This window comes from Amphiprion ocellaris, chromosome 24 (genome assembly GCF_022539595.1).
Source record: "Amphiprion ocellaris isolate individual 3 ecotype Okinawa chromosome 24, ASM2253959v1, whole genome shotgun sequence".
Lineage (NCBI taxonomy): Eukaryota > Metazoa > Chordata > Actinopteri > Pomacentridae > Amphiprion > Amphiprion ocellaris.
Window position 1 is genome coordinate 9,517,448 of NC_072789.1, and position 14,304 is coordinate 9,531,751.

The window sequence follows — 14,304 nt, forward strand, 5'->3', positions numbered from 1 at the left end:
TAGCTATAACAATAAAATTAGTCACATTAATCCCCATAATTTATGATACTTTAAGGCCTTAGTCTTAACATTTAAAGTAGCTTGGCTGATTAACAATACTGTAGGATCTCAGTTATATTACTTCGGTTTTAATTTTATCTCAATATATAACATTTCTGTCCATTGGTTGCCTTAATATTTAGTGTAACCAGAAAAAAAATTAAATATTGTTAAATTTGAATATTTAAATTACTCAAAATTCACACAATAAATAACAGTGACGAGTCTTAACCCCAACATTTAAACTTGTTGGGTTATTTTGTCTTAGTTTTCTACTGGAAAACACTTTGTTTAACAGCTGTTACTTTAAATGTGCGACATAAGATTATATAAAAACTTTAATGGTTTAAGGCAACACAGTTTTCTTGTGAAGTCAACTAATTCAGGAAAACAGTGCAGCACACTATATAATACAAATACTCCACTGCAAATATAAGTCTTACGCTAAAAAATGGTGTTTAGATAAAAGCAAGTAGAATAAAGAAAATATATATGTAGAGTCAAAATGTTTCAGAAAATCATAAAACTTGATCCACATTCTAAACTGTCATTAGTTGCAGTACTTTTTAAGAAAAATAGCCACAACCCCACCAAATATACATTTTTAAAAAAAATGCAACTTAGACATTGCTGCAAGCTAGATGATAATTTAATGATATGTAGGAGTAACTGCACTATATTTTAATCTGTGGAGTTTTTTTTTTATCCATTTTCCTGATTGTATTTTCACATAAATAGCATTTTCAGTGCATGAATAATATTGCATTATTGCATTGGAGTATTTTTAAAGCGTGATAGCAATACTTTTACTTCAGTAAGCAATCTGTAGGCTGCACTTTCTCTACTAATTCAAAAGATACCAGGTCATTTAGTAACTATTTCTACATCGTAACTTCACACTGATAAGAGTAATTTCTGCTCCTAAAAGTGGTTGAATTTGTCCATTTATTCTCTAGATTTTGATTAAACTTTGTTTGCCTTTTTAGGAAATAAGTTCTCCATCAAGTCAAATAAAATCTTTATTTTGTATATTAGATTTAGATTTGATTCAACACAAATGATGTAAGCGTCAGTAGTAGCAATCAGGTTGCAGTGACATTCATTAAATCAACTTTACATGCTTTTATTTGCTCAAAAATCTCTCACAGAAACATTTATTTTGATGCCTCATACACTTCCATTCCAAAATGAGGTGCACAGTTTATTTGCTTATAAGGATTCTTCACATAAAAGCTGGAAAGCTGTAAGTGAATCTTCATCTAAACAGAAAAAAACATTTAAGAAAACATTGTGGAATAAAGGCTTATTTATATGAAACACAGAATTATCAGCACATGCTCTCATAAAAAAATCCTCCACTGCTGCCATGGACAATAATACAACTGAAGTGTAATTCTGGAGAAATAAAATCAAAATTTAATTCACCAGAATTAGAAAACAAACATAAGAAACTAAATGGCTCTGACTCCAGCTAGTTATGAATCGAACAACAGAATTAGCTAAATCCAATTTTACCAGAATTCTGTTTTGTGGAATTTAAAAATAAGTTTTATTTCCAAGAAGCCCAACTTTTTCATAGCCTGGATAAGAAAATGACAAAATTACTATGAATTATTTATTTTACTGTAAAAGTTAAAATAAGAAGCAAACTAGCCTAAAGCTAACTCAATAAACAATGAGGTCTAACTGTCTAAACTGCAACTGTCACCTTTGAAAAGTGTACTTCATGTGATTCATGTGGGTAGATTTTGATTAAAATTGGTATTTTAAGTAAATGAAACATCTGTCAAGCCAAAAAAAAAAACGTTATTTTGTATATTAGATTTAGATTTTATTAAACATAAATGATGTAATTAGAACAAATAGCATTAGTAGTCACAATCAGGTCATAGTGACATTCATTAAATCATCTTCACATGCTTTAATGCTTGTGAAACATCGCTCAGAAACATTCATCTTGACGCCACATACACTTTCATTGCAAAACGAAATGCACAGTTTATCTGCTCATAAGGATTCTTCACGTGAAAGCGAAACAGAAACTGTGGAATGAAGGTTTCAGCTTATTCCTTGAAAACACAGAATCATCAGCGCATGCAGAAAACACAGTAGAAGCAAGTTAATGTGTGAGAAACTCATAAACCAAACAGATTAGGAGGCGGCCGCTCTGCTCTCCAGATTCCTCTCCGGCATCAGGAAGTTTGCTCACATGTCTTTGCCGCAGTCGGGGCAGAGGATGTCGTCGTCGCTGGTCAGGAAACCTCGACCCACCAGGGAAACGCAGCACTTTTTGCAGTTGAAGCACTCGTTGTGCCACTGGCGGTGCTCGAACGAGATGTACTTGCTGCCACCAAGACCTGCGACGGATGCAGCGGAGAGAAATCTCATGATCTGTGTAACGTAATAACTCTGTAATTTATGCTGATTGGATCCACACAGGACACACAGGGAAGCACATGACCTGGGGAACCTTCAGTCTATGTTAAAGACCACTTAGAGATCAGATCTTCCCTAACTTCATGATGCAGTGCTGCAGGTAATGTGTTTCATTCAGTGGTTGATGGCCAAAAAAAATGATCACAAGAAACTATTTTCGCAATAATCTCTTATCAAACGGGGTAAACATGATGAAAAGTGGCAGCATTCAACTTTAAAGCTCTTCTATCAAACATCAGATCGACTTTGAAGTCGCCTGCTGGTCCACAATGAAGGGTCATGGATGATACATGACTAAAAAATTCAATACCTGGTCATGAAAGAGCAGACTGTGGAAGGAAAAGCAGCAAATCCGATTAGATGTTTGCAATGAACTCGCTAACTAGATAGCCTAAATTAGCAGAGGAGCGTCTGACTAAGAGTTTTCATGTGATTGTAGTGGTTAAGTTGCCTTTAAATTAGACCTTTAATGCAATCTCAGTCTGGTGTACGACAAAAACAGGCCAAAAGCTAAACAATTAAATCACACTGTAAAAGCAGAAAAACTGGCCCATCGAAAAACTATCTGGCTAGATGCTAACAAGCCAGTGTCTGACAAGTGCATTTCATTTGACTTTGAAAGTATAATTCAGTATCTGACTGAGTTTGTTGTACCACATAGCCTAAATAAGGCAAAAGCCTAACTGTTAAGTTATACTGGCCAAAGAATAGTATCCAATATAGTTAGCTCCTTAAGCTGAACGCTAACAAAACTGGCTTAGCAGTTTAGCCTTTGACTGCAGTAGACTTCATGTGATTTCATGTGGACAAGCAGCTCTGAAACTGCAGTTTCACACTGAGTTTTGAACTGAACAATGGCTGAGATTTGTAGATCTGGACAAGAAAAATCCAAGAACCTCCACTGAAAAGTCAACCAACCTCAAACCATGGTCAAATTCAATTAATTAATATTTTACATTAACAACGTGGTGTTTAAAATTTAAAAGTGCAATGATTTGTCAGACTGAAAGTTTCCATTAAATTACCGAACTAAACCCATCCATGCATAAAATAATCAAAGTGGCAGTGATTGTGACTTTACCGCTGATCGGGGTGGTGCAGAAAGCACACTTCTTAGCAAACAGGTTGCAGAAACATGCGAGGCAGTAGGCGTAGTCGTCCCGAGAGGTGAACCGCTGGCCGGCCAGTGGCTGCTTACATCCGATGCAGAGGAAGCACTCCTTATGCCAGGGCTGGTCGCGGTAGTTCACCCCTCCATTGATGATTGGCTGGAATGATATGATTTGATATGATATTTAAAGATATTCAAAATAAAAATTAATCAGAGAAATTAAGCAAACTCAGTATCAGCAGTGAAAGATTGTCGGTAAGTGTTTCAACTCGGGTAATTTGAATTTAGTTGTAGAGTTAGCTCCAGAAATAAAGCTAACTAGCCTAAATTAGCATAACAGCCTCTGAGTAGAGTGCTTCGTGGCATTTTATCTGGTTAAAATGCCTTTAAATTGTACTTCTGTGAGTTTGCTGTGCCGCAGTAAAAAACTAGATCTAAATTAAGAAATTATATTTTGGAAATAGAAGTAACCCAAGTGCACAAAAAAGCAACAGTAGCTACCCCAAATTAGCATAGCCTGTGACTCTAGTGGATTTAATGCTATGAGCCAACACAAATTAGCCTGTTAAAGCTAACTGGCTCACCTAAATTATCATCTCGTGTAAATTTATGTGGTTAGCCTGCCTTTAAATTATACTGTTACTGCTACCTAAGTTTTGTATGTCACATGATGAAGCCAAACGCGAAATAAATAAATTATACTGTTAAAACAACAAACCTAGACCATCTAAAAGCTAACTAGCTAAATGCAAACCAGCCAGCCAGCGAATTTAAAGAATAAACTGGTGAGCATCTTCAAGCTAAAAGCTAATCAATTAATCTAGCTGAGCAAAGTAGCCTAGCCTAAGTGTTGTCAATGTCAGTTTCTATGGTTAAACTAAACTCACATTCCAGTTTTAATTCTGAGTTTATTGTCACACATGAATAAGAAAAAAGCTTTAAAAAATTATACTGTGGGAAAAAAGCATATAACGCATATTATCACAGTTTTCAGAACTTTAAATATACAATTCTGAACTTCACTGTTCTGTATTACTGCTCTCTGCCTTTGTAAGACGGTGAGGCTTCATCTCTTTTAGTCATTTAGCCATTTGTTGCTGACTTAGTCACAGGCGAGCCAGATGACTGCTGTCTCACCTACCAGCTTTTAGCACAAAAAGACGCCTCCGATTCCTGCCTGCTTGACCATCTGTTTCCTGCCCATAACTGTTGTATACCATACATGCAGGTCTTTTCCCTTCACTGCACGTCTTTCCATTGCATTTGCAGAATTTGGACAAATAAGCAAAAAACTAATTATATCTAACGTAGCCAAAGACAGTAAAGACAGTATATTCCCATTTGAAGAACTGTGCAGCTGTTAAAAACATCAATACAAGCATCCAACTGCTTTATGTGTCTTTTCAGTTGCATTTGCAGAGAATTATTGATTTCTGTGTTTTCTTTTACCAGTTTGCAGTGGACACACTTCAGAGCAAACTGCTTCTCATAGCAGGGCAGGCAGTAGTGGTTGGCGTCCTTCTGGATGAAGCTCCTGGTGCCGATGGGCTGCTGGCAACGGTTGCAGGAGAAGCAGTTATCGTGCCAACTTTTGCCCTTATGCTCCATCTTTTTGGAGCCTGGTGGGCAGAGGGGGCAGTGGGAGAGACAGCGAGAATGTAATTTTTCAGTTTAACCTGCATGTCAGAGCAGCATCCATATGGTGCCGGTGTACCGCTGAGTCATTCCAACTCACTAACGCAATCTCATAACTCATTATGCTTTCATTATGTCATCAATTCTTAAGTCTTCCTGCAGATAGAAAAACCTGATTTATTTCAGGAAAATGGTGAAATTTGGTGCATAAAAACCAAGATACAGTCTGCTCACCTGGCATGATGGTCTTCAGACATGCATGGCACTTGGCAGAGTACTCATTGCTGTAGCAGTCGGTGCACATTGGCAGATCATCCTTGGTGGCAAAGGGCCGATCCACCAGAGACCGGTTGCACTTAATGCAGAGGAAGCACTCGCCATGCCAGTGGCGATTCTTGTAAGACAAATCCTGTAGAGACAAAGACTCCTTGGCTGCTAAATTTGCTTATTTTAGTCAAAGGAAGTATTTAAACTACTGCAAAACCACAGTGAAAAATGCAGTGGTTTATGTCATAGTGGAGTTTATTTACGGAGCTTCTAAAGCCTCTTTGTTGTTTCGTTTAATGCTGTCAAAGCGTGTCATCTTGGGAAACACTGCAGTCTCATTAGAACATCGCAAAACGAGGAGTGCTTTGAGCTAAATGACTACGTCAGCGGTAATGCCAACATGCCATTGTTGTGCTTCAGCATCGAATTGCTGTCAAACATGTTAAAAACACAAGTTAAGCTCACTTGTCATCTCATTATAACAAGAAAAACTACTTGTGTTATGCAAGTTCGACAGCACAAGGCTGTTCTGTATGTGCTGCAGAACTGGGCCTGATGTCATGAACTGTGACAGAAACAGATGATAAAGCGATAATAGCTGTTAACAGATGGCGGTTGGGATCTTGACACATTGGGGCAATAGCATAAGTGTTGTGCCCCAAACAAAGTAAGGTCATCTCACATTCTTTCTGTGCTTATACTTCATGTTCCACATTAATACACCAACAACGCCACCAGCTGTGAATGAGAAACGGCTAAAATACACAAACTAACATGGTTACACATATGCAGACTGCTGCCTACAATTATAATATGCTTGACAGTTTATGTTCTGGAAGATGGATTTTGACTTCTAATGAAAATGGTTTTGGTTTAATCATGGTTTTGACAATTTGGGGTACACCAACAAAAATAAGCATGTCGCCACGCTAATATTTACTTGTCTTCACTAAACACAAACCACAGTAGCTTTTGAGGTCATTAGCAGGCATTTAGTCATAAACCAAAGTATTAGACCACTTGAAATGTTGATCTGACGATGGAGCAAGGTGAGATGTTAAAGTGACAACCTCAAACAGATCCATTTGGTTCTTTTTGGTGACACCTATGGCAAACTTTAGCTTCCAGAGATCCAAACGGTTGGCACCTTGGTCATGTTTCTATAAGGTATCAATGTTACCACCAAGCAGCAACCACCACAGGGCTGAAAACTAAAGTGCCAAAAATGTTGTTTTTGTTTTTATAGTTTTCCTGTAAAACAAATAACCGACAGCAACGCCGTCATAAATTGGACATTTTTCCAGTGGAATTTGGGTTGTGTGGTCTCATGTGAAACAAAGTAACCTGTCTGCACTCCCTTAAGTGCAGTTGGCATTATGTTAGTGTCAACATATTTTTTAAAATATATAAAACATTGTATTTTGTATTTATTTGATTGGAAACAAAGTATATTAGCTAACTATCCATACAACAAGGTGTAGTAGCAAACATATTTCATACAAAGAGAGCCAACAACTGCAAAATTAGAAACAAAATGTACAAGATTGACACTTTGGAAGAATCACTAAAATTATTAGAATTCATTTAAATACAAAACATCGATGGAAAACAAAAAGTCTTAATCTCACCTTGCTCGTGCAGCTAATGAGCTTTTTGCAAAGTTCACAGTTGGAGGAGAAAAGTTTCTCATAGCATTTAATGCAGTAGGGAAGGTTCTCCTTCAGCAGGTACTTCTGTCCATACAAGGACTCTTGACACTCTGAGCAGTCGTAGCGTTCCACCATTCTGACTCAAATCTCTCTGTTCTGCAAGAAAAAATAGAAAGACTGTCAAAAACAGTGCCACAAATTCACATGTCTGCCACACAGGATTAGTAAGCTCCTAAAATGTGAAGATTTGATTTACTGTAATTGGAGGCGTGACTTTTTTCAACAAAAGCACCTCAGTACCATCTGAGGATCACATGGATAAATATTTAAATGAATAACAAGTTAGATAATGCCACCATGACCATGTACAGTGCTCTGGAATTCCTGGGAAATTAAATTGAATTCTACATACAACAAATTAAGCTAAGGTATGCTGCAAAATAGGTCGATGGTGTAGAATAAAACCCATTTTAATAAAACACATGATGTGACTCTGCAACTCTTAAATCGGATTTATTTGCTCCAAAATGATTCTAACTGTAAGTTTAAAGGGAGGTCTAAATAAGCTTGGATTTCACTAAGTCCAATCCATGCAGAAAAACAAAAAGAAAAAGGAGACGGATAGCAAAGAATTTTGATTAAAGAAACGAAGAATCAAAGAAATATGTTTGCATTATAAGGTATTTAAAGTTACAAGGAGAGCTATTGCAGCATTATCAGATGTTAAAATGCTGATTTTAAAATGTGTTGCTGCATGCGTCTGGAAATACATGTTTGGAAGAAGTTCAGTCTATTTATACAAATGGAAGGTCCTCAAACAGGATGATCTCGCTGATTGTGGCAACTCACTGCTTATCTTGATTATATTAATAGGCCAAAAATTCTATTCAGTTACCACAAGGAACAGCTGAGATGATTGAGTGTGATGTGTTACATATAAAGCATGTCACCAAGAGGACATTATCATCAATGCAGAGCAGAAAGAGTTTTCATATTAGTGTCAGACATTGTTAAGTTGTTGTTAGATCCTTTCAGCAGTTAGTTTACGCATTGGCAGGTTGTGACTGAATGAAAGTTAAAACAAATCTTTGGACATGACAAAAAAGGCACCACATTTGCAAGATTCCTCCACTTTTCCTGACTTGAGAGACATGAGAGAGCAAGTCCAACTAAACCTGTAAACCTCCACAGAAACCTCCTCTCAGTTCATCTCTGTATGTGGATTTTAGGCGTTACTGTGACCTTTGGGTGCAAAATCAACAGAACAGTCGTCTAATTTAATTTTAAATTAACTGAGACGGGGGAAAATCTACTGGAGAAGGAAGATGGAACATTTAATGGTGTCTTTCTTTCAGCCTTTGGTTTACTTTCAACATCTCCTTAAACAACTGATCCTATTGTGTGCATCTATCTGGACCCGCGATACCCCTTCTCTGTAACTTCTACACTCTCCAAAACAGCACTATACCTTCGATACCCCTTCAAAAACCATTTGTTCCTTGTTCCAATTCCTCTGTGATCTTTATACTTTTGAGAAAAGAAGACCCCGTAGCCTTCATACCCCTTCAAAACCCCTCTACAAATCACTCTAAACCCTCTGTACCCAGTATACGCTTGTGAAAACCCAATCCACCCTCCAAAAACCTTTGAAAAACACTCTGTACCTCGCCGTAAAGTCTCTGCACCCTATATAATCTTCGTTAAAAATCACTGTACCCTTCTTACCCCTTCACAAACCCTTCATACACCTCACTGTCATTTCTCTGTACCCTTTATACCATTGATAAAACATACTGTACCCTTTCTACACCTTCATAAACCCTCTGTATCTCACAAGGTCTTCATAAAAACCACTGTACCTTTCGTACCCCTTCATAAACTTTCTGTACCCTCTATATTCCCCACTGTACCCTTCATACTCTTTCATAAGCCCTTTGTGCTTCCCTTGAATCCCTCTGTACCCCTTATACCCTTAATAAAAACTACTGTTCCACTCTTACCCCTTCATAACTACTCTAACTACACCTTCTGTACGCTCTGTGGTCTTCTAAAAATCCACAGTACCTCCCATAGCCCTTCATAACCCCTTCGTTCCCCTCTCTAAACCCTCTGTACTTCTATCCCTTCTATAAACCTCAAATGACTCACTGTACCCTTTAGAAACCCTTCCTCTACAATCTTCTATACTCCCTTCCAAGCCCATTTGTGAACACTCTGCACCCTTTTTTTTAACCCTCCTGGTGCCATCTGTAGCCCTTTGTACAATTTATGAATGCCTATAAACTATCTGAATCCTAGCAAGTCTACATCTTAACACGAGTCAGAAGAAAATGACCGGCTGCTCGTCCACTTCAGCTGTTTTCAAAAGGTTTCTGAAGCAAATGTTTCGCTAAAAACACCCCAGAAACTTGGACTGTATTCAGCTAATCATGAGACAGTTTGTAAAATGGTGATTTTTAGGTTCCCAAACACTTCACAGAGAAGCGACACCTGAATATTTGCTTTGTACCCGACAGATCTGATGCAGGAACACAACCACCAAACTTTTTCTTAGGAAAAAATATTGGAAAAGTCATACCTGGGTGTCAGAGGAGTAGTTGGCTTGCCGTCTGAGTCCAGAAGTGTCTACTGAGCGCTGTAGTCCATTGGCTTTATAAAATGACAGCATAACGTGATCCACAGTGGGGCAGGAAGGTGGAGACAGTGGTGTGACCAGAGTGGGCTGGTCAGCAATTTCAGGCTGCTATAAATTCAAGAGAAAATGCTTTAAAAAAATGTGACTACAAAGAGATGCAAAATGGCCAAAATGTGTCTGAAACCAGATGTAAACAAGCACAAAGAGATGCAAGACGGGACACAACAAATCAGCACCAAAACATGCCAAATGTTTTTCTCACGAACATCATGTACTGCTTATAAGCCGTTTTAGGGGAGCTGTGAAGCAGATGGAATGTTTGGATGAATATTTTTTTAGAGAGAGGAGGTCGGGGCAGTTTGTAAATTAGTTTAGTCGGAGGGTTTTATCTGGTTAGGAAGTGTTTCCTCAGTTAACCTCAATCAACAATAAATTAGTTCTAATATTATTACTCATGACAGCCCATGTGTCCTCATAAACTCATAATGTCTTTGTTTGCATGTGTATTTGTTCCCAGCATCGGGATTACTTAAGGGCCTGCAAGGACAATACTTGTTCTGAAATGTTGCCTTTACAGCATCAGGGGCTCAAAACTTGGATCAGGAACCTGGAATGCGTCAGTATCCTCACACTTCCAGATTCTTCTGCCTTTGTTTTGCCTTAGGGGCGAACTAGGGTCAGGACTGTCCTCTAGTTCTACCAAGGAAATGGTCTGAGGACATTTTCCCCCTTTTCTGCTCTCCTCATGGGGAGTTGGTTTGATGAAGCAACTCCTTCTCATCCACAGAGTCAAAACAAGAGTCTCCAGTCTCTTAGGTTTGTCTGGGCTGATAATCAGGAGGCCAGAAAGGTGCTTGGCCTAGCATCATAAAATGGTGAAATACCATACTTACATCAATATTTCTTGATGAAATAGCATTATATCAACAGTAATGGTGTTTTTATTTCACAAAAAATGTGAATGGGTTTTTATTACACTTTTTAAAAAAAAAAAATGTAATCATTGTAAATGTAAGCATCACCACTTTTACTACAGAAGGACAATTGAACCATTCAGTCAAGCATGTTTTTAGACAACTTTCACAGTTATTTCATCACATATAATGACATTTTATCAAAATTTATCATATGAACATCAATTAATGGTCAGAAGTGTTTTGGTTGTTTTTTAGCTAATAGTCAATTTTAATTAGATTTGCTTAGCTTCGCTACCTTTACCAAATGAACCGTTTGGTAGAGCATGTTTTGCAAAAATTATTTGACCCTTTTAAAGCTTTCTTTTTACGTTTCAAATGACACAGTTATGTTCAGTAACTCCTTAGGCACGATAATATGTCAAAAGTATTACTTTACCTTTGAAAATCACAGCAAACAGAGGCCTTATGTTAGCAGTGATTCTGTTTGTGCTAACTTCCTGTGAGCAGACTAACTTGCTCTGCATGCTACTTCAAAACACAGTGACATCTAGTGGACTTTTTTAGTATAATATACTTCAACTGAGTGGTAGAGGTGGCTGAAACAGGTGGAATTAAGTAAAACATATTTTTCAGTAAGATATAGTGAGTCAAAATGTGTTCTACCATTTAGTTGAGCAGAACGTTAAAGGGTTATAAAAGCAATGCATAACACAAACAAAAAGCATGTTACATAATTTATAGATGTGACAAAACATTTGTCTTTCTAAGCTAAAGAATGCCTCTGCTGTCTTGTCCTGCACACTGCGGCTTCTCCACAGCAGCTTCCAGGGAACTTTGTGAAATCTTTCGGCTTCTTGAGCTGAAAATATGTTCTAGAAAACTTTTTTAAAAAGTGACATCGAAGCAGAGGAGGGAACCTGAAGCCCAAACAAAATGGGTCAAAAATGATGTTTCCTGCTGCTGGATTTGACTTTTTAACAAAGCCTTCTTTCTGAATTTGCAGCATTAGTTTATTCCAAACTCAACCCCACAAAGTCTGCTTTTTGGTCACCATGACAATTACGTAATTTAGAAAACACAAGTTTTTCATCAAAATGAATGTAGGCACGTCAGAGTGTTGTTGTTTTTTAAATCACCACATAAGATTGTTGTTTCCTGCCAGTCTCAAGCAGCCATAACAAATAATTATTCTGCGGTATCAACGTAACAAGATATCAGGCCATACTTCACATGATCATGGGCTATTTTCTACAAAGTGGCAGGAAAATGAACATTAAAAACAGCTTCTTGTGATCACATAACATCATTACTGGTCTTTTCTCAGGAGTCTTCACTTTACCACTACTGGAAAGAAGCATGAGCTTGGCCACTTCGTCCTTGAAAGCACAGCGTGAGAATAAACAACATTAGGAACATGATGCAGGCTTTGATAAACAACTTCAAATTTAGACAAATAATCAGAATTAAAAGAATTGAAATTAAGAGACAAGACTAAAAAACAGCAGATTCCCATCGCCAGAAATACATCAACAGAGTCAGTCAAAGGATAATTTCGAGCAAATACTGCAAGCTAGTTAGCAATAAAGCTACAGAGCGGCATCAGATATCACTTCATGTAGACGCAGTTTTGCACTGAAATGAACAAAGTCGACCTGAGAAATAAATATTTTGAGGTGCTGAGTAGCAGAAAAGCGTGTCAGATAAGTTCATGTGGAACTATTGGAGTGTAAAAACGATTGTAAAAACTGGTTTTGCAGTGTCAAATAAATGCAATCTGCCAATGTTGTTGTGAATTAAGCATCATAAAATGAAAATATTACAGTAGAGTTTCTTGTCCTGAACGAGCTGAGAAAGAGGTTGGAAGTTTCATTGTGAAAATATATGTTTTTCTCCACATTTTCAAACTTTAAAACTTTGTCTGAATGTTTTCGATGTTTTTAATGTTTTAACCCTCGTTTCGTCCAGCGGGTCAAAATTGATCCGCTTTAAAGTTTGAAAATGTGGAGGAAAAAATATTTTCACAGTGAAACTTCTGATATCCACATTTTCAACATTTTTGGGAAATCTTTGGACATTTTTTGGTGGAAAAAAAAAAGTTAAAAATGTTTCTTGAGAACATTCACAAAAAAATCAATCAAAATCCAGCAAATTTTGCTATTCTGAATATCATATCTTATTTCAAGAAATCTTACCAAGCCATTTTTCACTTGTTCTATTGGCAGATTTCTCACTTATTTCAAGGTGAAAGTTCCTTGAAATAAGTTTTTTTTCTTGTTTTGAGAGGGGCATTTTGTCCAGTGAAAGATTTGAATATCAGCAATGAAAGGAAAGCAGGAAAATTCTGGAGATTTTTAAAAGCAGGAAAAAAAACCTCTGACTTGAGTGGATTAGCCTGGACTCTCATAAGCAAATCAGGTGACCCAGTGAGACCATATGTTCTTCATTTCATGTCAGTACGTTTGTATGTGACCTCCCATCAGCTGTTGCATCGGTCACAATCCCTTCATTCTGACCAGATCATTTCATAACAGTAATTTAGGTCACAACATTACTTTTAAAGCTCTAGTTTCTGCGAATAAGACCTGATATAAATTGTCCTGGTAAACAGGACTCAAATTAAGTCACTGAAAACTGCCTCATGTAATTATTCTGAGAAATGGTATGTGCTAAGCAGCGGCCATTCGTTCTCTAAAAAAAAGCTCAATTGGAACAGCCCATTCATGTGTGACTCCAATGAGGATGAGTTTGTGCTGCTGTTACATTTGCATGACATGAAAGACTCGTGGAGTCAGTAGTTTGTCAGTTTCTACGCTTTAACTGATTTACTGCAGCGCTATGTTTAAATGTATTGCTTGTGCTAAACAAAGCAAAACCAAAAGAAGGAAAATGAGATTTTCCTTCTTCTTTTGAAATTGTCTTTCATGTGTTCTCTATTGCTCACCAACACAAAGCATGTAAGTACATTAGGATAATCTAATAGAGCGGGCAGTAATGGAAGAACTGATCATGTGGAGGTAGGGTGATCTGCTACTTTCCCCTGCTGTCTTTTCAGGGCTAATTTTAAAAATACATCAATAACACGATTAAAGAAGTTAATAAAAATAGTGCCCAGAGATCAAAAAAACAGTCAACAAGACAGAAATATAGTATAGACACAAATTTTAAAAAGCAGCGACACAACAAGCCATGACAGCACCATAAGGGGACAATACTTTAAGTGGTCACAAGGCATAAAGGCTGAGAAGTTTTTCCAGTATTTTATTGAAATTAAAGTAGGTCTAGTCCAATGAATAGCTTGAAATGGTACAAAGGTAAGTGGTGAACTGCCAGAGGTTAAAAAAAAAGGTAAGATTACCCAAAACACAACAAAACAATGTATGTTTCAGAATTATACAAGGATACAATTAAAGCTATTCTGCAGGAATGGAGGTTGATCAAGGCTTAAAAGTTGGTGCTACCAAATCCTACAGGTGTCCCAACTTTTCTTGATGATTTACAACCCCCTTTGTCTGCATAAAAGTAGTGTTGGAACACACTGTGGCACCATACCCTCGAGAGCATTATTTGAACAGTACCGTACTGCAGAAAGTAGCGTGTTGCTATAAAAATGGTGAG

General features: G+C 37.4%; 1 protein-coding gene across 1 annotated transcript; it reads right to left on the minus strand.

The window, feature by feature from the left end:
- Positions 1-1,045: 1,045 nt before the first annotated feature.
- Positions 1,046-9,877, minus strand: LOC111563999 (four and a half LIM domains protein 2-like). Its single transcript, XM_035944966.2, has 6 exons — positions 9,716-9,877; positions 7,117-7,293; positions 5,456-5,630; positions 5,036-5,205; positions 3,557-3,743; positions 1,046-2,396 (listed from the first exon to the last, which is right to left on the minus strand). Exons 2-6 carry the CDS (start codon positions 7,270-7,272, stop codon positions 2,245-2,247), a joined length of 840 nt encoding a protein of 279 aa, XP_035800859.1. The 5' UTR covers positions 7,273-7,293; positions 9,716-9,877; the 3' UTR covers positions 1,046-2,244.
- Between the last annotated feature and the right edge of the window lie 4,427 nt (positions 9,878-14,304).

Excerpts from the sequence above, each read along its gene's own strand:
- LOC111563999 (XM_035944966.2), bottom strand. The coding sequence starts at position 7,272 with ATGGTGGAACGCTACGACTGCTCAGAGTGTCAAGAGTCCTTGTATGGA. Across the intron at positions 5,206-5,455 it reads TCTGAAGACCATCATGCCAG|GCTCCAAAAAGATGGAGCAT; the intron begins GTGAGCAGACTG and ends TCTGCCCACCAG. Across the intron at positions 2,397-3,556 it reads CTGCACCACCCCGATCAGCG|GTCTTGGTGGCAGCAAGTAC; the intron begins GTAAAGTCACAA and ends CATCCGTCGCAG.